Genomic DNA, 24,843 nt, shown 5'->3' on the forward strand with positions numbered 1-24,843 from the left:
CACACCCTGTCCTTTTAACCACACAAAGCAGAACTTGCCTTCTTGTAATCTGTTTTCACAGTTTGGGGACACGCGTAGTTCTTTGGCCCTCCTCTCTCCATAATGTCCATCCACTCACATGCCTGAAAATGCCTATTAGTCTTTGTAAAGAACACATCCAGGAGTCACTGCTTGTGTGGGGGCCTGACTCTCTTCAAGTAGAATTAAATATTCTGTCACTTTATCATTTTATACAATCCTCTCCCCTAGAACTGATCACATTGTATTAAATTTACCTGTTTGCCACGCTGTCTTCTCTTATCCATGGATTGATCATTGTTTGAATGTACAGAACAAGTTTTTTTCCTCATATATCTTTGTTGCTTGTATAATATCTTGCATATCATAGAGAGACATTTAATAATCTGTTGTCAATTGAGTGAACACATGAATGAACGAATGAATAGGTAAGTATGAAGACAAAGAAGAATTATATATGCTTCAGATAACCTTACAGTATTCTTGGAGATATGAGATACGCGTATTAAAGCCAATAGTGTAATGTAAAAAGTGATGTATTACATGTTGCTGGAAATGATATTGGGATTTAGGGAAAGAGCAATCACTTCCACAAAAAAAAAAAGATATTGGAAAGTTGATCATTTAAATGTAATTGCAAGGCTAGGCCAGGTTCAGACCATTAGAGGTGAGAGGTAGAGATCAAGCAGACAAAAACACTCTGGGTGCAGTGTGAATAAACTGTTAAAACTTCTGCATCATTTTTTTATTGGAACGTAATTAACATGTACATTATACATGTATATAACATACATATTCTCTTTATTTCGGCTGTACAATATAACAATTCAACAATTCTATACATTTCTCAGTGCTCAACAGGATAAGTGTACTCTTAATACCCTTTATCTATTTCACCCATTCCCCTACCCACATCCCCTCTACTGCATCATTTTTATTTGCGCATTTATATAGATTTTGTTGTTGTTGAAACAAAAGTAGCACATGTTCATTAACAATTTTTGAATTCCGGAAAGTGTAAAGGAAAGGAAAAATCCACATGTGTTATTTGCTCTTTTTATGGAAATGCTTTTCATACCGACCCCCCCAAAAAAAGAAAAAACATGCCGATAACTTACCCTCCTATTCATGACTGCTGTTTGCACTTTGGCTAGTCAAGCTTCTTGAGACTGTGTGACCACGTACACGTTTCCAAGAGTAATGGATTCAATGACTACATTCCTAGTCTCAGAGCTGCCTAAATTCTATAGTTATTGCTGCATTTCAGTACAAATGTTGGAAGAGACAACTAGACGTTCCTAATTGTTTACTTTAGAATTAGATTTGGCTATGTACAATACAAAACCCATGTTAAGAGCAGCTTAATCATACAGAGTTTTATTCTCACCAACCAAATCAAGAAACCTGCCATCCAGGGCCTGTTCTGTGACTTCCCAGTTGTTAGGGACCTCAGCTAAGTCCATCTGAGTGCCACTCTCCCTAGTGTGTTGTACAAGTGCGCCCTGCACTATCAACACAACCACACAATGGCCCTGGTTCTACTCTTGCTCCCACGATCCACCCAGCGTCCTCATTCCAGCCAGACAGAAGAAGAAGGGATGAGAAAGGCAGAGGCAAAACCCTGTGTCAGCGTTCTCTTCTAGAAGGTTCCCATTAGCTGCCATATGATACTTAAATCCCACTGACTGCAACCCAGTCAGGGTGGTCTCACTTATGTGCAGGGAAGCCTAAGAATGTACCATTTCTTCTGGATGGCTACATGCCAAATAAGTGTTCAGTTATTTTGAGAGAATAGCAGAATGGGACTGGGACAGTAAGAGCCTCTGCTTCCACCTGCCATCATCTTAACATCTTAACTTTAGAATAGCCCTGATTTCCTAATTTTCTTATTGATAGCTTTTTGGTCATTGTTTTGTTTTTTATTTTCCTTATTTACTGATGTTTTGACGATTTCCATTTTGTTCTGAGGGGGGGAATAGTCCATTCTAAATCAGATTCACTAATTTAACAGAAATATTAAATTCACTTGGATTTGTTTCCAAGGCTCTTTGTCTCTTTATATGGCAGGAATGAAAGCTGAGGTGTTGGAGTATATGGAATATGATAAGAATCATTTCCAAAAATGAAAACAAGAATGCAATTGTTTCAGAACAAAGACCTTTTAATTCCCTAGAAATGTCTTTGCCTTTTGTCTTAGAGAGCAAGGTTAACTTTTTTTTTTTTAACAAATTAGCTAACAGTTCTCTAAATGCTTCCTCTGTACAGGTATCGTGCTAAACATGTCTCAGTTATCCCCTTTTCTTCCATTCCATTTCTATGAAGTGGATCCTAATATTATCCCCATTTGACAAATGTAGAAAATGAAGCACAGAGACATTGAGTAATTTGTCCCATATCAAGCAGTTTGTAAGTGGCAGAGGCAGAATCCAAGCCAAGGCATTCTGACTCAAGCAAGCATGTGCTTAATCTCTGTGAGGATGAATGAAACTGCTTACAGTCTGAAGTCTGAAATGGAACCTCAACATAGCATAATAAGACCCTAGCAAATGCTATTGAATAAATGTCTCCTATATGCTTCGCTCCTTTTTAAATCTAGAATATACTTGTTCACTCCTTAGAAATAAAAGCCTTTTAGATTCGTGGAGACCTTCATGTTCTTATACTGTAACAGACCCATGCAATTCCTCAGTTCTCCCATACCTTGTTTTACTTTGATATCATTATTATAATGCAAAAATATGAACAAATTCCCAGTGATTCTCCATGCAGCTATGCTTTAGGTTATCAAATGATGTAATTATATAATTACCATTAGTATCCAAGATATGTGCACTTGAGGTTTTTTTAGACATTATTCTACTATGCAGCAAGAACTTCTCTCTGCTCACTAGGACCCCCAGACTATTTGTGCTACCACTACTATTAATTACTAGTCCTACTGCGTTTACATACAGTTTACTGTTTACTAGGCAGGTTGCATATGTTCATTAAAGGTCACAACAGCCTTATGTTATTACCCTCATCTTATAGATGAAGAGACCAATATTTAAAATAAGTAAGTAAGTATGCCCTGGCCAATCAGAGGGCTAGATAAATACAGAACTGGGACTGCCATCTAGGAAGCCTACTGCCAAAGCCTATATACCTACCTCCTACATTTTATGTCCCTTTAATCTGAAGTAAGCCTATGGATATGCTAATAATTAAAAACGTCAGTGATAGGAAAGCAGAAATGTTATGCCATGAAACAACTTGCATAGTAAGCTAGCTCTAAACCACGCAAAATGGAGACAGATATACATGATGTGACAAGATAAATTCATAGTGGTGCATAATCAGATAGCATAGTTATGAGAATGCCATGTTAAAACTAAGCAAGAAAGGATAAAGAATATATCACTTTTTTCTTGACAAATGTTAACAGGCTTCATTTCCTGTTCCGCAAAAGAAAAATTTGGAGCAGACGATTCCTAAAGTTCTTTGACAATGACATTCTGTGCATTCTTTATAATCACTTTATTGTAAAACCATGTTTCTTCAGGGAGCCCAGCTTAGGATTTATAAATAAAATGATTCTAAACACATATCCTTTATTGAATTATTGAATGAATAAAGTACAGTTTTATGAGCTACCCCCATAATGGGTGATTTGTAACTTTTGTTTAGAAGGAGTGGGATGAAAGACATTCTAGCCATAACCCATTGTAAAGGAAGTTTTTGGTAATATTTTTTTCCATAGGACAATTATAAAGCACGTAACTAGAATTCACTTTCAGAAGAGAGAGAAAATGACAAGTTTATAAGAGGTTAACCATATTGCTGGCTAACTGGAAAGGTTGTCAGTCATCTTTAGTTTTTAAAGGAATTTTTATAAATCTGTAAACCCACCACTGTATAGTTACCAACAGAGTCCAGTACGGACTGTGGACTGTAAATGTCCCCCCCCCCTCCTTGGGGAAGGAAATTGACCATTTACAGAGGGAAAGCCAGAGAAGGTTTGTTTTGTTTTGCAAATAGCTCTGCCTTTTCCCCAGTCCTGATGATGATATCCTTTTGAATGTCAGGATTCCCAAAATTAAACTCTGCCAGTCCCAGGATCTTTAAGTCCTGCACTGATTATATGACAATAATTACCCACCAGCCCCTTTCCCATCATGTTCTCACTTTCCATCCTGGGTTTAGAACACAGGTGTTGTTAATGAAGAGTTGCAAGGGCATCTATTCAGACAGATGGATGGACGTGATATTTAAACCCATTACTACGTACACTTGCATGTCAACCGTTACTTACACGGGTCCCCTCCCCTGGAATTTAAGACAATGGAACAGGCTTCATGATTCCCAGTTTTGCCCTTTCAGACCATTGTTCACACCACAGATAAGTAACTCCCCCAGATTTCAGTTGTCTTGGTGGTAACCTCCCCCTTTAGCTTTAGATACAGCAGCCAAATAGTTTTTGACAAAGAACAAGATACAGTCTCCTCCTTTTCTCCTCCCTCCTCCAAGAAGCTCATTACTCAGCTGCTGCAGGTGGTTGGGTATTCAGAATCTGGTTCCTTCCTCCTGAAAAGAACGTGTGCACTTTTCAAAGATTTAAGCTTCAAGAACTTAGTCCCGGAGGGAGAAATATGTTTCTACAGTAAAAGTAGTAAATACCAATTGAGAGTCATGGCTACAGAAATATTAAACTCTAAATAAAGGAACATTTGCTAATTTCCACCAATATATTTTCCAGTGGGGAGACAAGACACACGCACACACACACACACACACACACACACACACAAATTTAAATTATCCGTTTTTCCTGTTGTAACTGTTGATTTAAGCTAATAGAATCTAAGTACCAGCAGTGTAACGTAGAGCAGTGTTTACCAAACATCAGTATCCCAGCCATCTGTAGTTAGAAATTCTCAGGCCGGATCTCCAGAGCGATCTGGTTTTATTGTCCAAGTGATAATGATGGCAACCAGGATCAAGACTTAGTGTTCTAAATTGAATTTAGTGATTCTAGGCTCATTTTGATCAAGTCTGGCCATAGGCAATTATTTAAATTTATTCAGATTATTGTGATCAATATATTGGACTAAGCCTAATCTAACATAGAGTAAATTGTCACTCTGACACCATGGAATTGAATATACTAAACATGTTACATTTTGCCATTTCCTACTGCTATTAAGATGGCTGTATTCTAGTGCTGAGTTAAATTATTATATGGAGTAAATTAGAGCTAACACCAATTATTGCACTAAATTAACATTGACTAAAAGTAACCTTATACAAATCAATTAATCAAATATAAATAAATGTCTAGTTCTGATAAACATTTTGCCAATGATTTGCTAAGTAATTTTGAGAAAATAATTTACCCTCTTCAAACCTCAATAATCTCTGAAGATGAAGTTGATTATAAATGCCATCTGTTTCATAGGAATAACATGAAGATAAGACTGAAAGAAAGCTGGATATCCCAAATCTATTAGATCAATCTAAAGTGCGTTTTTCATTTTCCCTTGGAAACTGGACATTGTGTTTTTGGGTTATGTACTGGAGAAATGCTGTGAGGTGTGGTATTCACTAAGGGATTAGAGACAATGTAAATGAAATTTGGAGGGAAAATAATCTCTTCAAAAACCATACAATGAGATACCAAAGAACTGAACAAACCAAGAGTCCTAATGTTTTAGGAGCTCTAAATGGGAGGATAATAGTGGCAAGTCGATTTTGATATTTTTATTTCAATTGACTGGAAAAAAAACTAAATGGTTTGTTTCCCAGAATCCTCTTTTGGACCCCACCGTACTGAAAGACAGAAACAGAGCAAAAAAATACCTATAGCTGATGCCCCTGCTTGTTTTAATTATGGCAAATAGCTGCAATTCTCTCTCTCTCTGTGTCCATCTTTTGAGTTTGGAATCTCTGCCAGACTGTGACACCTTCTTCCCCCAAACCAGTGTAACTCATTCAAAGCAGCATTTTCCTGGCTTTGAATTTAGTCTTAAATAAAACCCTCCTACCTCTCCCTGCTACATCCTTCTTCCATATCTGTCTCTCTCCTGCACACAAATATTGCTTCTCATCTCCTTCTAAATGAAGATATAGATCTTTGTGTTCACAATGTCTCTTAACTCTTCATAATAAATATTTACAGCATACCGGGTGCATTCCTTTGGCAATATATTGCTTCTGAACCAGCACTTAAAATTCTTCTACAGTTCCAAAGGGATTTCATGTGACATTAATTAAGGTGTGAAATTGCTTCATGTTAATTGCTCACACCCTTCCATGATCTGCGATTAAGACAATTGAATATCTTTAATGGTACATTAACAGAGCAATCTAACCTTTCCACTTCTTAGAAATTACAGCGGGCCAAGGACAATTCAATTAAATTGGTAGTAATAAAAAGATTAGTCATATTTCATTCTTCTTTGATGGAAACTGATATAGGATGGGGGTTCTTTTTTTTTAATGTTCTTTTTTTTTTTTTAAAGATTTTATTTATTTGAGAGAGAGAGAATGAGAGAGAGAGCACATGAGAGGGGGGAGGGTCAGAGGGAGAAGCAGACTCCCCGCCGAGCAGGGAGCCCGATGCGGGACTCAATCCCGGGACTCCAGGATCATGACCTGAGCCGAAGGCAGTCGCTCAACCGACTGAGCCACCCAGGCGCCCCGGGGGTTCTTTATAGAGGGCCATTTATGAACTTTATCAGAAATTGGAGTTACATTGCCTCCATTTGGAAAACAGAATTTGTCAGCAACGACTGCACTTGCCCTCCACACAGATTTTGCAATCTCCCTCACAGAGCAATACTGACAATCAAAGATTTACATCTAGTTCTCCCCATAATTATAAGAATACTCACTTTTTAAGTGATTTGCAGGAATCTAGAAATAATATAAGTAATGATTAGTAGCCACAGTATTGCTTTATATGACATTTGTGTGGCTCGTTATTGTTAACCTGCTTTCCTCCACAGAGTATCATTTGATAGTCACTAACACCCCGGGAATATGCAGTTTAAGATTATCATCCCAATTTTAAACATGAGGAAACTGAGTTTAAGAGAAGTTAAATAACTCACCCAGGTCCATATAGTTAGAAAGAGGTAAAACTATAACCAGAGCTGTTATCTCTATCAAAGACTGTCAGGGGATCCAATAAGGTCCTGGAGGATTGACCAGTGGGTCTATAACATACAGTCAATAGTGACTTGACAGAGTAATTTCAGGGGTGTAGCAAGGAATAAATCTAATTGGAGTGGTTTCAAGTTATCACAGGAGGTAAAGAAAAAAAGAAAGTATTATGAAATCACACTTTTGAGGAGTTATGCGAAAAGAAAGGAGGGATAGAGAAATGGGGAGTTAGCTGGAGAGAAATATGGTAGTTACATAGTGTGATTGCTTGTTTGTTTAAAGCTATTACAGCCTATTTATAGACTGATGGGAACAACTGGGGAGAAGTAAGATTTGGCATTACAGGAGAGATGGTTACTAAATAACACTGACCAAAGGGGGTGGGATCATACTCCGAAGCGGCAAGTGGAGGGCCAGATTTAGACAGGCATGGGAAGAATTCAAGCACCAGAACACATGTGAGCAGATGTAGGCAGGTGGGTCATTTTCGTAGTGGAAATATGAAAACTTTCTCTTCTGCTGCTCTTTTCTAAGTGAAATACAAAGCAAGGTGGTTTACTGATTAAAAAAAAAAAAGGAAGGAAGGGAAGGAAGGAAGGAGGAAAATGGAGGAGAGAGAAGAGAGAGGAGAGAAAGACAAGACAAGAAAAGAAAGAAGACAGGCCTGTAACCTGAGTCTGAGGAAGGTTTGAGGAGAAAGGAGAAGGTACGGAATGGCCCCTTAGGAAGAATGGGAGAGAAAACTGGCAAGAGAAACGTAGGAGGGTTCCAGGAAGTGCTGAGGACACCCATGAGGTTTGGGATGAAGGTTTCAACTTGAGACCAGTCAACAAAGTTTTATGTAGTTTGTTTGTTTGTTTTTTTCCAGACACATTAAACTATTTGACTATGAGCTTAGAGCAGGAACCTTAGAGTTAATCACACATGAATTTTAATGCTGATTCTGCCCTGTGGTGCCCTGCACTACTTCTAACAAACTACCCATTTTGTTCTTCAGTTTCCTTAGTTGCAAAAGGAACCAATAAAAGGATCTTTTAGATCATTTAAAATAACCAGAGTGTATATAAAGAGCAGATATATAGTAAGTGCTCAATTAATATTAGCTATGATAATGAGGACACTGACTGCTTAGGAGGTGACTGCTCACCTTATGGGGTTGAACTGGGGATTTCTAGTGATTGCTAGGTCTTGAAGTAATACACGATGTAGGCTATGTTATAAGAAACTTTTGTGTGTCCTTGTGTCTGCACATGAGGAAGAATATTCTCTCATCAAATCTACCTCATTTTTACTCTGAAAGCTGCAGTGAATTCGTTCTGTTCCAATGTACTATGGATCAAGAAAAGTCAAAACATGAATAAAAGGAAACATCCAGAAGAAGGAGAGGAGAAGGGGGTATGGGTGGTGAGAAGGGGAAAAAGTGAAATAAATTGAAACAAATACCAAAATAAAGGAAAATAGAAAACTGATTTGAAGAAAGAGTACTAAAGAACCAAACAGAAATGCTTCCCTTTTCAGAACATTGTCTCCTTTTACCAATTATCCAAAACCATTATGATCCCACATGTCTTAGAGGAATAATGGTATTTATATCCAAAACATTCTATGGGATAAAAAAGAGCGTGTGTGTGTGTGTGTGTGTGTGTGTGTGTGTGTGCTTTAAAGAATAAAGAGGGCAAGGAATGTGATCAAGAACCACCCAGGTGAAAGAACAGCAATGTTGTTAATCAGGCATTGTATCATCAGGACACTGAACATTCTTGATATTTAGATACTGAAACTTTGTTGGGAAAATACTGTGAAGTGAAATCAGAAAGAAACACAATTGGAAATCAGTTCCATGCCAAGTGGTAGCCATTAAATCATGTCCACTGAAAATAAAATCTGTATCACAAAAGTAGTCCCCAGGGTCTCAGATGAAACATAGTAAGATTGTAACATCACAAATTGCCTAAATCCGGGAACTTGTTTCCAATTGTTAAATGGGCAGTGGCACTGAATGTGAGTTTCTGAGAAAGGTGATTGGGGAGCTGGGAGAACAAGAAATACAGAGGGTTAGATTTTTTGTTTGTTTGTTTGTTTCACTTTATTCCCAGTCTGAAAATTACTCCTCATCAAAAGAACTGGAGTATCAAACTGCTGTCCTAGCTGAAGTGGGCCAAATGCATACAACAGAAGACATAGGAAGAAAATATTCAAGAACAAAGAGACTTTTTTTTAAAATGTAGAGCCTCCTAGAGCAAAATAAATATATTCCTAATGAAATAATAGCTTATTGTATAGACAGTGATGGTAAATCTCCCCGCCCCTTAAAAATCATGTACTTTGAAATAATGCAAAGTAAGAGATCAGAGGTCATTGCAATTACTAATAAGGACCTGATTATCAGGAAGAGAAAAACTTAATCTTCCATAGTATGGGGCTGATTTGAGAAGCACGATTGGGAGCTGTAAAATTTATATAACTATTTGGAGTTCAGAACCTAGGCAGTTTCCTAGGCATGCTTCTTAAATGTTTCCCACAATTGCGTAGTGTATGTTTGGAAATTAACACCAGAACTCCAAAGTCTAGTACTAGTAGCTGTATAAAATTATGATTAATTTTTACTGTAAAGTATATGGATGCTCATATATGGGATTAGTAATTCTTGATTTATCATTTGTTGTTTAGTCTTCTTCAGTGCTACATTAAGCTCCCCACAAAACAAAAGGATAACTCTTCTCAACATGTTAGCTTGACCAAGTGAACCCCACCTTTCAGTTGTAGTCAAAATTATGGCACTTGGAGTATATCAGATATTGTATATATTAGAAAAGCAGCAGATTTCACACATAATGGTGCCTCAGCGAGGTCTGTGTCTAAGAAATTACAATTGTGTTTGCAACATATCAGAACTCATGAAAGTTTCAGATGCTGCCCGCCATTTGTTATAGGATCCGTGCTGTGAGATTCAGTTTGACTGATTCTTCCTACTAATCTGACTGGCTATATTCATGTCATGCAAACATAGGTAGACATTTTTCTAGATAATGAGATTGAATACATAGATTTTCCCTATACACTCATGTACTTGATGGACATATTTTTTAACTCTTCATTCCCTATCAAATTGAGGCTGATAGACATCAGGATCATGGTTGAAAACATCCAGCTTGGAACTCTGGAGGTCTGACACGAGTTAGCCCTGCTGGGCTTATTCTTCCCTATTTCTCTATTTTACCCCATTCTTCAACCAGTCCCTGTTTTTCTTATATAACTTGCACTTCATTTCTTCACTCTTTTTCAGTAGCCTATCCATCTGTCTAAATTCTCTGCCTCCTTCAAGGCTAAATCAGCATCAAATAGCTGTTGTTCTGTACTCATTTCCATTCACCTCTCTACTCTGGCTCTGAACACCCTGTGATTTGTGTGCACGTCTGTGCTCTCCTTCTTAGCCTTGAGCTCCGTGAGGGCCAGAATCAAGTGGTCATCTCTCACAGTTGCTATGGAATCTAGCGGAGTGCCTGGAATAAATTAAGTGTGCACCTTTTTATAGAATCAATGACCAAATCAATGCTTGTACCAATTCAGCTTTGGATATTAGTTCACAAAAGAGTAATTGAAAATGGAAGAGAGAAAAGAACATGAAAAGTCCAATTTAGGATGAAAGTGATGAAACATTAGTTAAGCCAAGTCAGAAGGGCCAATAAATGTTTTGTGAGTCAGTTCCATCCTACCAAAGGCATCCGAGATACTCTACATCTCCCTAGTCTATGTATGAGCATCAGGACCAGTCGGGTCAGAAAATTTTCTCCACTGTCCTCCCATTGTTCAGTAATTTATAGCTTTAGCTCCAGTCAGGACACTTCTCTTCCAGACAGCGAACTTTTCTAAGATGAACTGTCTAATAGAAATATCATATGAGCTACATACATAATTCAAATTGTTCTGGTAGTCACATTTAAAAAAATAAAAACAAACATGTGACATAAATTTTATTTTTATTTTATTTTTATTTTTTTAGATTTCATTTATTTTTTTGACAGAGAGAGAGAGATACAGCGAGAGAGGAAGCACAGGCAGGGGGAGGGGGAGAGGAAGAAGCAGGCCCCCCACCGAGCAGGGAGCCCGACACGGGGCCCGATCCCAGGACACTGGGATCATGACCTGAGCTGAAGGGACACGGTTAATGACTGAACCATCCAGGCACCCCACGACATAAATTTTAATAATCTATTCAGCCCAGTATATCCAAAATATTATCTATTTAATATGTAACCGTCAATACATTACTTGTGAGATATTTAGTGTTTTATAATTACAGCACATCTGAAATAGGACCAAGCGTGTTTTAAGTGCTCTGTGATCACATAGGCAAAATGGATATTATATTAGGCAGTGCATTCCTTGGATATTCTCATCAGATTTTCCTATACCCTTACCAACTCTATACCCCCTCAGTTATATCTCAATTCTCTCCGTCTTACTATAGTACTAAGACTAATATTTTTGACTATTAGGGAATTTTTGCCTCTTCCCATGCAAATAAGACATTTCAGGCTTTAATAATCATTTCTTTGTTTGTAGCTTACACTCAGTATTTGTGTGTCTGTGATATTTTTTAAAAAAGTGTAATTATTAATTATGCTGTGTAAAATATACACAACATAAAATTGAACATTTTAACCATTGTAAGCATGCATTTCAGTGCCGTTAAGTACATTCACATTGTACTTGCACACACTGTACCATTCTCCCTTCCCCCAGCCCCTGGCAACCACTGTTCTGCTTTCCGTATCTATGAATTTGACTACTTTAGGTATTCCACATAAATGGAATCATAAAATATTTGTCTTTTTGTGTCTAGCTTATTTCACTTAGCCTCATGTTCTCAAGGTTCATTCATGCTTGTGTCAGAAGTTCCTTACTTTTTTAAGGCTGAATAATATTGCATTATATGTATATACCACATCTTGTTTATCATTCATCCCTTGATAGACATTTTGGCCACCCCCACATTTTGACTATTGTAAATAATGCTGCTCTGAACATAGGTGTACAAATATCTGTTCACATCCCTGCTTTCATTTATTCTGGGTATATATCTAGAGGTGGAATTTCTGGATCATATAATAATTCTGTTTAATTTTTTGAGGAATCCCAGTATCGTTTTCCACAGCGGCCATACATTTTATGTCTCCACCCGCAACTACGATGTTTTCAATTTCTCCACACACTCTCCATCACTTGTTACTTTGTTTTTGTTTTTTTGTTTTCCTTTTCAAAAATAGCCATCCTGCATTTGTTTTTATTACCATTTTCGGATGACATTAGGAATATTTAGTAGCGGTAAGACCAACTTGGATCTCAATTAATAGATGGAGCTAATTTAAACATTGTCTGATATAAGACAATCATTTGTTCGTTTTTGATGAATTGCTCTTCTGCTTTTTTTTTTCTTTGAGATTTTATTTATTTGACAGAGAGAGACACAGAAAGAGAGGGAACATAAGCAGAGGGAGTGGGAGAAGGAGAAGCAGGCCTCCCGCAGAGAAGGGAGCCCAGTGGGGGCCTCCAGGACCCTGGGATCATGACCTAAGCTGAAGGCAGACACTTAACGACTGAGCCATCCAGGCGCCCCTGCTCTTCTGCTTTTATTAAGAACTCTTGACTAGGATTTTGAAGCCTTACATTCTCATCCTGGCTCTGCCGTTACTCACCATCTGACTTTAGGGAAGTTGCTTAGTTTCTTTCATACTTAAAAAATTCGGATAAGAATTTCTCACTTTTGGGCACCTGGGTGGCTCAGTTGGTTAAGCGACTGCCTTCGGCTCAGGTCATGATCCTGGAGTCCCTGGATGGAGTCCCGCATCGGGCTCCCTGCTCAGCGGGGAGCCTGCTTCTCCCTCTAACCCTCCCCCCTCTCATGTACTCTCTCTCTCTCTCTCTCATTCTCGCTCTCTCAAATAAATAAATAAATCTTTAAAAGAAAGAATTTCTCACTTTATTCACAAGGTTATTATAATTATCAAATGAGGTAGTCAACTTAAAATGGATTTGAGGGACCCCTGGGTGGCTCAATTGGTTGAGCATCTGCCTTTGGCTCAGGTCATGATCCCAGGGTCCTGGGATAGAGCCCTGCCACGTTGGGCTCCCAGCTCAGCAGGGAGTCTGCCTCTCTCTCCCTTGCCCCTCCCTCCCCACTTGTGCTCTCCCTCTCTCAAATAAATAAATAAAATCTCAAAAAAAAAAATAAAATGGCTTTGAAAACTCTGAAATAATAGATTTATTTAAGGGATCAAAAGTTCATTTATGGGATTACCATTGTGGTTATTTGTACATCAAAGTGATTGGGTTTTACATTTTGGACATATAATGTACTTTGTAGAACATTTATACCTTCTGTTTTCTTCTTGTATTTTGTGTCATCATTTTATTGTGTATCATTTAGAATAGCACAGGTACGGAGTATTAATACAACTATCAAAGTTATATTACAGAAGAGGAATGTTTTGTCCTTTCTTTCTTTGATTTCTAATTATATATGTTCTTTTAATTACTTTTTCATTTTAAAATTTGATTGAGATTTGTACTCCTTGATTTGTCAGCTTGAGTTTAGGCGGTAATACTGACATCCTAGAGCCTATAAATAATGAAAATTAAAGCCCAAGAAATTAATCTGTTTGTTTGACAAAGTTTTTACTCTCTTTGTTTATATTTGCATGCAATTCCTAGATTGACTTAAGTTTGCTTTCTTTAAAGGAACAGTTCTTTCTGTTAACAGAAATACAGAAATTCAAATACTTGATTTATTGGGGGGAGGGATTAGTGAACTAGGAAACCTACTTATTACTCATCATTTTCCAACTAAGATATGTGAACTACTTTTTTCAAAACCTGGAATTTTATTACTCCATTTAATGGAAATATTTGAAAGTTAGTAATTGAGTAGTCCTAGAGGAGAGCAAATTGTACACTCTGCTATGGTACTAATGAGTTTTGTTCTTTTTGAAACACTGAAAATGTTCAGATGCCAATTTAAAATCCTCCTTTAGGTACTTGATATCAGGATGGAGATCAGGGTTAGGTTATTGGAAAAGTTATCTGCAGCAGTAATTATAATGACAGCATTTTGCATTGTCACAACTGAAGTATTTTATGTATAAGTGAGAAATAGCAAAAAAAAAAAAGTTAAAAGTTAAAAGCAAATGTCCTGGGAAGAATCTATGACATAAGGAAACTAAAAAATAAGTAGTAAAATAAGAAATTCAACTATAAAATTTAAAAAAATACATGTTCTTTAATTTAAATTGGAAAGTAACATCCTGCAAGTATCTCTAAGTTGGAGTTTAAGAAATTTGCTGGTCAAAATCTATTATATATATAAATATACTTAAGATTTTATTTATTTATTTATTCAGAGAGAGAGCACACATGAGCTGGGGGGGGGGCAGAGGGAGAGGGGAGAGAGAATCTCAAGCAGACTCCTAGTTCTCAGCTGGGAGCCCAATGCGTGGCTCGATCCCAAGACCCTGAGATCATGACTTGAGCTGAAATCAAGAGTCAAATGCTTAACCAATTGAGCCACCCAGGCGCCCCCTCATATATATATATAACTTTTTTAAGATTATTTGTGTCATTCTTTGAGACTCTGATTTAGCAGTTTGTAGTCAGGCCTAGGGATGTTTGGTTTTCAGAGCTGACTAGGTGGCAGAGTAGGGAAAACTGTTTTCCGGTATCACATGAATAACTTTCTTTCTTTCTTTGTTTTTTTTTTAAAGATTTTATTTATTTGACAGAGAGAGACACAGTGGGAGAGGGAACACAAGCAGGGGGAGTGGGAGAGGGAGAAGCAGGCTCCCTGCCGAGCAGAGAGCCCCATGCGGGCCTCGATCCCAGGACCCTGAGATCATGACCCGAGCCGAAGGCAGATGCCCAACGACTGAGCCACCCAGGTGCCCCATCACATGAATAACCTTCTAATAGAATCACTTCATTACTTCTGAGTTCCCTTGTGCACTTACCAGTTATAAATAAATAGCTGTATTTTATACATATAAATGTATGGTTTAATCTTGTTGCTTTTGACACTTTGCCCATAACAGAAATATAGGTAAGAGACATTAGACTTGAGAAATTTCAAGATTTCCATAGGATCTTCCATAAGCATCCTCTGTTGAAAGCAGAAACTTAAATTATCTACTGGCATCATCTGAAAATTACATCAATTCTTTCTGAACTCATTTCCTCTGTACAACTTTGCTACTGAGGCCAAAGGTCTTTTGAGATATTGGACAGGCCATTTAGTGCAATAATTGAAATACTTTAAGATTTCATTTAAAATATATATGTAAAAAATGAAATAAAATAAAAATAAATATGTGTAATAATTTTGCACAGTATACTTAGCAACCATAGTTTGTATATTTTGTACTACCCAAAGTGTGGTTCCGTTTGCCAAGATCAGCAAGATTTTACTAAAAATGTAGAATCTCCACAAAAAACTTCTGTCTCAGAATCTGCATTTTAACAATATCCCTGGATGATTCGAAAGCACATTAACGTTTAAGAAGCTCTACCACTGAGATGTTGGGAACAAAAAACCTGCCTCCTCATCACTGAACTAGTCTAAAGAGAATATTTCTTGTATCTTAACTTTCTTAATCTCGTTTTGAATTTAGAATACTTTTAGCCCCCCCAAATTATCAATTTTTTCTCTGCAATCCGTTATTCAGAATTCTCATGAAGAGATCAACTCCTTCATTTTCTTAAAAATCTTTGGATGCTTACTATCTGCCAGACATTTAATCCTCATAAAAATTTAGTTTTTTAGCTATGAGAGTGTGTCCAGTTTGACAGAGTTGGTGAGTGGCTGAGTGAGGATGTCAACCCAGGCAGTGTGCTCCCAAGTTGGTGCTCTTAACCACCACATGACATCTATTTGGTCATAGTCATGCTCAGGTTTCCTGCACAAGGCAAAGCCCAAGTGAGGAAGCTATTTGATTAGAAATAGCATTCAGATTACTAAAGCACTGCAGTGATGGTTCAATCGATGGAGGTACTTAACTATTTTTTCCTAAATCAAGGATAAAAATAATTCCTGATATTTAAGTGAAATATTTCATATGCTTGCACACATTTATTTCACAGCAGTATAAGGAATGAAGATTCTATCTTACATGAATAACTATGAATTGAAAAATATTCTTTCCATGCAGTAATCTAGCAATAGCTGTGATAATTCACAGATAACTGAACTTTAGAGCCAGACAAAACAATAGAGGAGAGAGGAACTGTTTTATATAGATATGAAATAAAATCTCACAGTTGCATATTCAAACATGGAACAATCAGAAAATGGCATTTTGTTTGTTTGTTTGTTTTCCTCTGTCCTCCCTCCTATTATCATTTCTTATGTAGGATCCCTGAAAATTGGTGGTAAATATTTCAATTTGATATAACAATGTCATATTACTTGTAGTAGGGTAAAGATTAGGAGCATGTAATTAAGCATTTTTTTCCTTTGCAAACTAGATTGCAGACCAAGGACTTTAAAAAGTATCTATTTCTATCCTTTTAATCTTATGCTCACAATGCCTCCTCAAACTCTAGACGAAAATCCTGTTATATAGTTTAGCAGACAGGTAAGACTCAAGCCTTATCTGTAAGAGGACAGAAACCACTCTCTGCAGTTCAAGAAGACTTAAAAGGTTATGACTGATAGAACTGGAAGTGGACCATTTGTATCCACTAAATATGTTATCAAGTTAAAACTCATTTTTACACTGGGGAGAAGAGCTAGTGATGAGAGTGAAGAATATTGTAAAATCAAATTTCAGATGTTTATTGAAGCCAAATTGATGTCTATAATTATAAAAAGTAATTGATGTAATTTTGCTTTTCAGTGTGTATGTACAGAGAGCCATCACTTCATGAAATTGGAGAAAAACAAGGGCGTTCAAGGAAAAGTTCTGGAACACCAACCATGAATGGAGGCAAAGTCGTGAATCAAGATTCAACATAGCTGAGAACTCTTCCCTTTGTCCCTCTTCATCCCTTCCCTTTCTCCCCTCCCCTTTACCCATTTCCTTCCAATAAATCCACCCAAGGAGAGGAAAACAAAATGGCAACCCAGGACCTAGTGACTAAGATTCTGCACTCAAAAATCTTCCTTTGTGTAGGACAAAGAAATTGAACCAAAGCTTGCCTGTTGCAATGTGGTAGAAAATGCACATGCACAAATATTAGCACACATAAAATCAAGGGAAACAAGTCAAGACACCACAACATTGTGTTATTATTAATAGAAGGCTAATTATAGTGAAGACATAACTATAATAAATTTGAAATAAAGTTATTATCTTAAAGACAAGGGTTTTGGAGAATTGAACTTACAAATCAATGTAATACCTTGAGTAACTTAAACTTTGGATAATGCTGTGATGTGTGCTTTGTGTTGAATTTGAATTTTCTTTGGGCATCTGGAATTGACACATAATTACATCCTGTTTCCAGGATTTTTTTTTTTACCATGATATTGAACATGTACAAATTATAGATTGTTCTAATGCCCATATGGTATAAGCCAGGAATCATTTAAAAGTTTAAAGTTTTATTCTTGAATTTGTTACTTACAATTACTTTATGCAAAAGTAGACTTTTGTTGAATTTAGTGGTATTAACTGATTTCATTCCTTCATAAAAAGAGTTTCAGATTAACCTAGTATATTATCATATTTTTTTATCAAAGGAATTAATCCAGGATCTCATTTTTTTAGTTATTTAGGAAACAAAATGTGTTCTAAGGCTGAGTTTACTTATGGGAATTCTGTGTCATTGCCATGCCTGGGCAGTGATGAATAAGATATATGCTCTTATCATTTGGCCTGATTTTTCACATTGTGCACAGCTTTGAGAGTATAGGTGCATGTCTAGCTGTGTTAGAGAATTTTGTACCATCTCTTGCAGCAGGAAAGAAGGAAAAGGGGTTTCACACAAGGAAATAAATCCTAGGGGTCAAAGCAAATCGTATTTGCCTTTGTACCTTACCAGAGTTTTATGTATGTAGCATTTTCCAAACTTCAGGAAGAAATTGGGAGGCATGGCTGTGAAATTCCTAACTTACCATCTCATGAAACCAGTGGCTTGCTTGTTGCTATATATCCTTGTTAATAAGTCTAGTTGACAATAATTCTGTCTCCTAGAACACAGAAGGGAAATTGATACACTGAATTTTCAAGGGGCATAGAGAAACAATATAGAATTAACAGCTATGGTTCCAAGGCACAGCGTTGTGTGAGCTTAATGTAGTTTAAAAAAAACTCAGTGTAAGGACTAGGCAAATGCATAGTTAGGAATACTCAAGTATTAGAAAAATATTAGGGAAGAAATGAATGTTGTACAATTGCCTTGGGGAAAAAAATAGATCTACTTAGTCCTACAAATCAGGAATGATATAGAAACATCCAAATTAAAACAAAACAGAATGTTAAAAAATGTATGCAGAATTATGGATATTATCAATGAGAAGACTTAGCATGTTACTTCTCCTATAGCTCTACTGTCCAGCATGTATTGTTCCAAATATGACTCCCTAAAATATAGACACTCTGCAGGAGCTCTAGGCCTCCACTTAAATGACCTTGCCATTGGTTGCTGTATTCTTTCAAAGTCAATGTAGTTCCCCTCACTCTACACAATCATTATTCTTTAATAGTGGTTTGTGTCCTTCACCAAGTATTCTATTTATGTTATCAGGAGGTTAGCAGAAAATGAAATGGAGTTGTAAAGAATAAAAGTTAGGCATCTAGGCAAGGATTTTGAACACACATTTGCAAAAGATATTTGTTTAACCAAAATATTTTGAAAGTAACAATAAAGACATTTAAATTTAAAGAAAAAAAAAAGAATGTTGCTCTTCTAGGAAAAAAATACCCTTGTAAAAAAAATTACCAATCTGGTTGTATTTCTCCTTGTCACTCTTGATTCAGCTTGATTTTAAACACACCTGTCACTTCTAGGAACAAACAAATCCCATGCACAAAGCCTTGTTTTCTTTGAAAAAATAAAAAGAAAGAGGCTTCTACAAAATGGGTCACAGGCTCATTTAGCATGAAATGACTTGAGATTTTATGGTGACACACACACACACACACACACCCCACAAATTCATCAGTAACACAATTGCAATTTCACAAAGTGTTATTGACTACACTAATGATTTCATGACAATATATTTAATCTGGTTCAATATTATGAAAAATGTGATAGAGATATAAACTCCCAACACAATTTTCCCCTCAATTGTCAATGGCTGTCCATCATTTATCACCGAGACTCCTATTTGTCTTCTTCCTGATAGCAATTAAGAAACAGATGTCTAACCACCCAATTTCTCTATTGTTTTTTTCATATCATTGAAGCAAATGTTGACCACAGTAAAATGTTTAGAAATTAGCTTTGGCTTATTTACAATTAATTTTGAAGAATAAATTGGAAACCTCCTATTTCTTTTACATATATTAACCTGACAAAAACTGTAGTTTAGAGCGTAGGGTGAACATTTGCTTAACTGCTGCTTACTTTTTAAGTACATAAAACCTTTAATAGAAAAAGTCAGTATTCACTGCCTAGGTTTTCAAACAATTACCAAATATAAACATATAATTATTCTATTTCTTCCAAAAACAAGAGCCAGTTTAAATAGTTTTTCAGGTTTCTTCCAAGTGAAAGAATTCTTAACTTTGATTTTTGTCATTCCAATTTCTGGGTCTCAATTCATCCATATCTTATGTTCCCATAAATAAAATAAACTCTTTTTTTAATGCATTGGGATATTCTCAGGAAAAATACAACTTTTAGTAAAGCTTTGTAATTGACTATGTACATATAAGTTAAGATGTGTTTATTCTAAGAGTCCTTATTGTAACATGTTTCAAAATCAATGGGCTTAAGAATGAAAACAAAACTTTTGAGAATCTCAAAATAGTTTTTTGGTCAATATATTTCACTTGATTTTTAAGCTAGAAGTTTGAGGTATAGAAACAAAATGGTGCTGAAGTTCCATTTGCTAATTTAGAGCCTTTTGTGCTTCAGGAAACTGGAGGACAGCCCGCCAACCTGTTCTTGATTATAGTAATAGTTTGGGTTTCGAATTTTACATATGAATTTCATAGCACATTTTTAGCCGCTATGGATTGGCACAATAAAAAGACATCAATTTGATGTAAATTGTGATGCTTTATGGGCCTCATTTTAATCCAGATAGCTTTTTAGAAGAATTCTTCAATTTAGGAAAATGACACTGCTGTAGACAGGTGTTATATCTATGGATGGTGGTCCTGTGGTGCCACTAGCAAGAGATGAGAGGGGCAAAGTAAAGAATGAAGAATGGCTTATTAAGGGCAAAGTAAAGGATGAAGAATGGCTTATTGTGTATTGCAAAGTTTGAAGGTCCTAGTTTGAGACCACTGATTTCTTGGTGAAGAAGCATGACTACATCAACAGTAATTTTTTTAAACACAGACCCAGAAATAGCAAATCTATTCTATCCTCATGGCTTAGTCTACAAGGTCTTGCTCTGAGAAAGTTTTTCCATGATGTTACTTAATTTCGTCTGCACAAGGTGAGACATTCAAACATCAAAATTCCCTGCTCATTTTAATAGCATAAAAGGCTGAGATTATTTCTCTGTCATAAAATTGTAAATAGCATTTTTTAAATCAGAATCACATTTAAAACAGTGGATTGTTCTACAAATATATATGTGTATATACATATGCTTCTGAAATAAGGATATATAGAGTTTTTATTTGACTTGTGTTCTTTAGTCATAGCTAATCAAAAAATAAAGAGATTTGAATGCAAAACTTTATATACAAATGTATATTTCTAATGGTAATATAAATTGCCACTTTATAATAAAAAAAGGAACTGGTAGAAATAATAATCAAAGCACATGCTCCTTCAGAACGTCAGTGATTCTGAATTCCCTCTTTAACATAGAACTGAGGGGATTTTTAATTTATTTTTAAAAACTTATCTTAAAAAGCTATACTTCCTGACATAGATTCCATGAAAAGTCATTTCAGATTGAAAAGTTATGATTGAGGGCAGGAAAAAGGTGTTAAATGCAGATCTTTATTTTTTAGGATTTTTCCTTGGAGCCCAAGTTAAAAATTCAATATTTAAAATCTAAATTACATGAAAACTGCTAATGTTCAGAGATGATATATTAGGCTTCAGTAACAGAAGCAAAAATATATTTAACAGTACACTAGCTTTAAAATAATGTCATCATAAACATTGAATCATTAGATGTTCTATTAGTTGGAAAAATGAGTTGATGTTTCTTTGTCTTTGCTCCAAGCACAACTTGAAGACACTGGCATTCATTTTACTTAAAGTTGTTCAAAAGTCCAAAATATACTCCCATTAATATAATTGGTATTAGCTCCATTACAAGGTTAAATGTTACAATTTTAAAAAATTATTGACACTGAAATGTTTAATAAACATGTTGTATGAGAAACTGAAATTAATGTTTCATTTTTGCATTGAAGCACAGACTATTCCAATCATTATTTTTTGAGATCAGATTTGTAAAATGTTTATACATCACAATCCTCCTGAAGTAAAAAGGAATTAAAGTCTTGAGATGCTCATGCATGTAGACAAAATACTTGCACTTCTTTGTTTTTAGCATTAAACTTCTCTGGGAAGTCTCTCTCCTTTTTAAAAATGTGTTTATTTTATAATGTGTCAGTGAAAAAGTGCTGTGTCTTATAAAAGAAGATCAAAATTAGATTCACAGAAGGGGAATAAGTCAGAATTTTTATTGAACATCATAGCCAAAAGTAAAAATTACTTATTAAATATGAAGAACCTAGTGGTCAACCTAATGTCTTTTTGAGGATTAAGAACTAGAGCACATTCATACTAATTAGAGATGTGGTTGAGTTTAAGGATTGTAAACTAAATTTTAGTCTCAAAAAAAAATCTAAGGCCGACACATAAATAAATAAGGTAATACTGGAAAGTAAATATTACAATAAGCTTCTCCATGCAACCGACAATGCAGCGATGAAGCCGAACGGGAAAACAGGGCTTGAAAAGAGAGTAGATATTTACTGAGCAATAAATGAGAGATGACAAGGAGCCCTTCAAGGAGAGGAAATAGTTTGAGGACAAGTTATGGAGACATGAAAGTCACACTTTACTTGGGAAATACTTATGAGTGAAAGGTGGAAATGGTGTTCAGATGAAGAGATGGGGGGCGGGGAACTGAGTTGATACCAATAACAATGAAAAGTCAAAGTTTTGTCAAGGCGGATTTTGGATTTGTTTGAGCCTCTGTATCTGTTACGATGCTTCTGGTTGCTTGGAACAGAATCCCCAGACCAAACTGGCACTTCTCCGGGTTCACACATCACCAGTGAGGCTTAATTTGTCTGCCGTTCTTCCAGCTCCGCCCACCTCCACGTGTGAGAACTTCCCTCTGCCAGTCAGGTATTCCTTCTCAAATCATGAGTCGCTGACACCAAAGATGTATATAATCTGTTCTCTCTTTACAGTCCCGCCGGAAAAAAAAAATCTAAAATCTCATTGGCCCAATTTGGGTAATGTATCCATACTTGGATGAACCACCGTGGCTAGGAATTTGAGATGGCTTGACTAGTTTAAGTGAACTTGAGCCTTTTCTTGGACTTGTCTGATGGATGCACTTCCCCAAGGATACAGGTCTGCGTAAATGAGGGGTGAATATTTGAATAAAATTCAGCTTCAGCGTCCATTTATCAAAAGGAGTTGGAAATGAATGCCGAGTAGCAAAACACAGCACATTTCCATTTTAGTTAATGAATGTATTTCCTACCACAACTTGTTGGATTTTCTAAAAACTGGCAGAGAAAATTTTGCAAATATTAGTGAATTAAAACTGCTGCCATAAACCACGGGGGGACAAACAAAGGCATTATAGATTCAATTCCCTAAATGCCTGCTATGCAAAGGCACCATGTGGGTCACTGAAGAAGACACAAACTGCTGCAATTTTAAAGAAAAGCGCATTTGACCACTCAATATCTCTGTCAGTGCTTTTAGATGAGCATCACAGAGAGGACTAGAAAATGCAGCTTGGTAATTTTAAATCAGAAGTTTATATCATATCTATTTTCTCATACCCATAAAAAAAAAAAACTGCAAGGATTAGGCTCTTAGAAAATGCTTCTCAAAATATCACCCAACAGTCATTCCAAGTCTTGAAGTCATGGCTGTTTGGGACTTCAAGTCACCTGGGACAGCCATTTGGGCCATTCTCAAGTCTTTTCTATAGACTATAGCATATATTTGAACACTGGCTGATGATACATATTTAATCTCCCAAAGCAGCCTATTGCACTTGGCAGCAGTACTAGTTTTATAAAGTTCTTCTTTATATGAAGTAACTTGATCTTCTGTAGCTTCTACCCATTGTTTCAAATTTCACACCCTAGGTCTAGTCAATGTCAATTTAATCCTTTACCTGTGGGAGTCATATAGATATTTGAAGATCATAGTCATCTCTTTCTCACTCAAGTGTTCTCTACTCGTGTGAAATATTTTCAGGAATTTTAAATGTTTTGTTTCCCATTCTGTTTACTTCACTCAGAGTAAACACTAATAACTTGGAGTGCATAATCCAACATGGTATTCTTAATATAACTGGTCCAGAGACACTCCCTCATTCTCGTTATGGTAACAATATTAAATTAAGATTACATTAGTTTTTTTAACAATCTCATAAAAATTTTTAACATTCAAGTTTATTTTCATTAAAACACCTTTCATCTCTATGACTCAAATTAAGATGGAGTTTTGCTAATAGATTGGTAAGAATAATTCTAATCTGCTTAAGTCTTTGAGAAGCATAAACTCCAATAGATACATGCACAGAATTATCCAGATGTACTATGAAATTCCCATCCAGTAATTAATCATGAATCATCTATTTAACTTTGTGTGATTATACCTAACTCTGCGTGATCAGATCAATCTGTTTTGGGGATTAACCACAATGTACTTCATCTCACCTCACTTAAACTGGGTTGAGGTTGCAGAAATGATCATTCTGATGGAAGCTCTTTATCTTAGGAAGTATGTGACTTTATAGAAGACACAAGGTTTTGCTCCATTTTAAACTGTCTCTCCTCACTTTAGTTTTCTCCATTAATTTAATTAGCAATGCCCCAATAATTACATTAATTAGACTTATAAGAATCATTACTCAGTTTCCCATTGATTTCATTTTTTCATTCTGCAATTTTAAATTTTGCTTACTTATTTCAATAATCAATTTCAGACCTCCTCAAATTCCTATTCAAAGTTTTCTTCTCTGAGTCAACTTGCAATGTTCTGGTGCACTCTCTCAAAAGTTCTTAAGCTGATAACAGTTTTGAGGCTTTGAGGACCAGAGAATGCCTTTTTGCTTACCTTTGCCTATGAGTGACAACTGAGCAGGCATCAAATCCTTGGGTTACCTTCTTCCATAGAATTCTCTTAATATTTCATTGATTTCCAGACCTTTTTTGTTTTGTTTTGAAGGGGAGATAATATGCTTTATTTGAAAGTAATATGCATTCTCTGAGCATGAGCTTTCACAATTATTTCCTCAGAATTTAAAATATTATTGGTGCTGTCATGTTATCTTTCTAAGCCATTTGACAAGCTTAT

The 24,843-nt window shown here is 36.1% G+C and overlaps 1 protein-coding gene across 1 annotated transcript in view; it reads left to right on the top strand.

The window, feature by feature from the left end:
* The window catches only part of FGF12 (fibroblast growth factor 12), a 268,909-nt gene extending 251,748 nt beyond the window's left edge, over nucleotides 1-17,161 (top strand). The window contains exon 5 of the mRNA XM_028101058.2: nucleotides 17,043-17,161. Coding sequence (XP_027956859.1) covers nucleotides 17,043-17,161 — 119 coding nt within the window. The remainder of the gene's footprint in view (nucleotides 1-17,042) is intronic.
* Nucleotides 17,162-24,843: the final 7,682 nt, after the last annotated feature.

Source organism: Eumetopias jubatus, unplaced genomic scaffold (assembly GCF_037043125.1).
Source record: "Eumetopias jubatus isolate StellerSeaLion01/CBP00866 unplaced genomic scaffold, mEumJub1_p1.0 scaffold_1, whole genome shotgun sequence".
NCBI classification, from domain to species: Eukaryota; Metazoa; Chordata; class Mammalia; order Carnivora; family Otariidae; genus Eumetopias; species Eumetopias jubatus.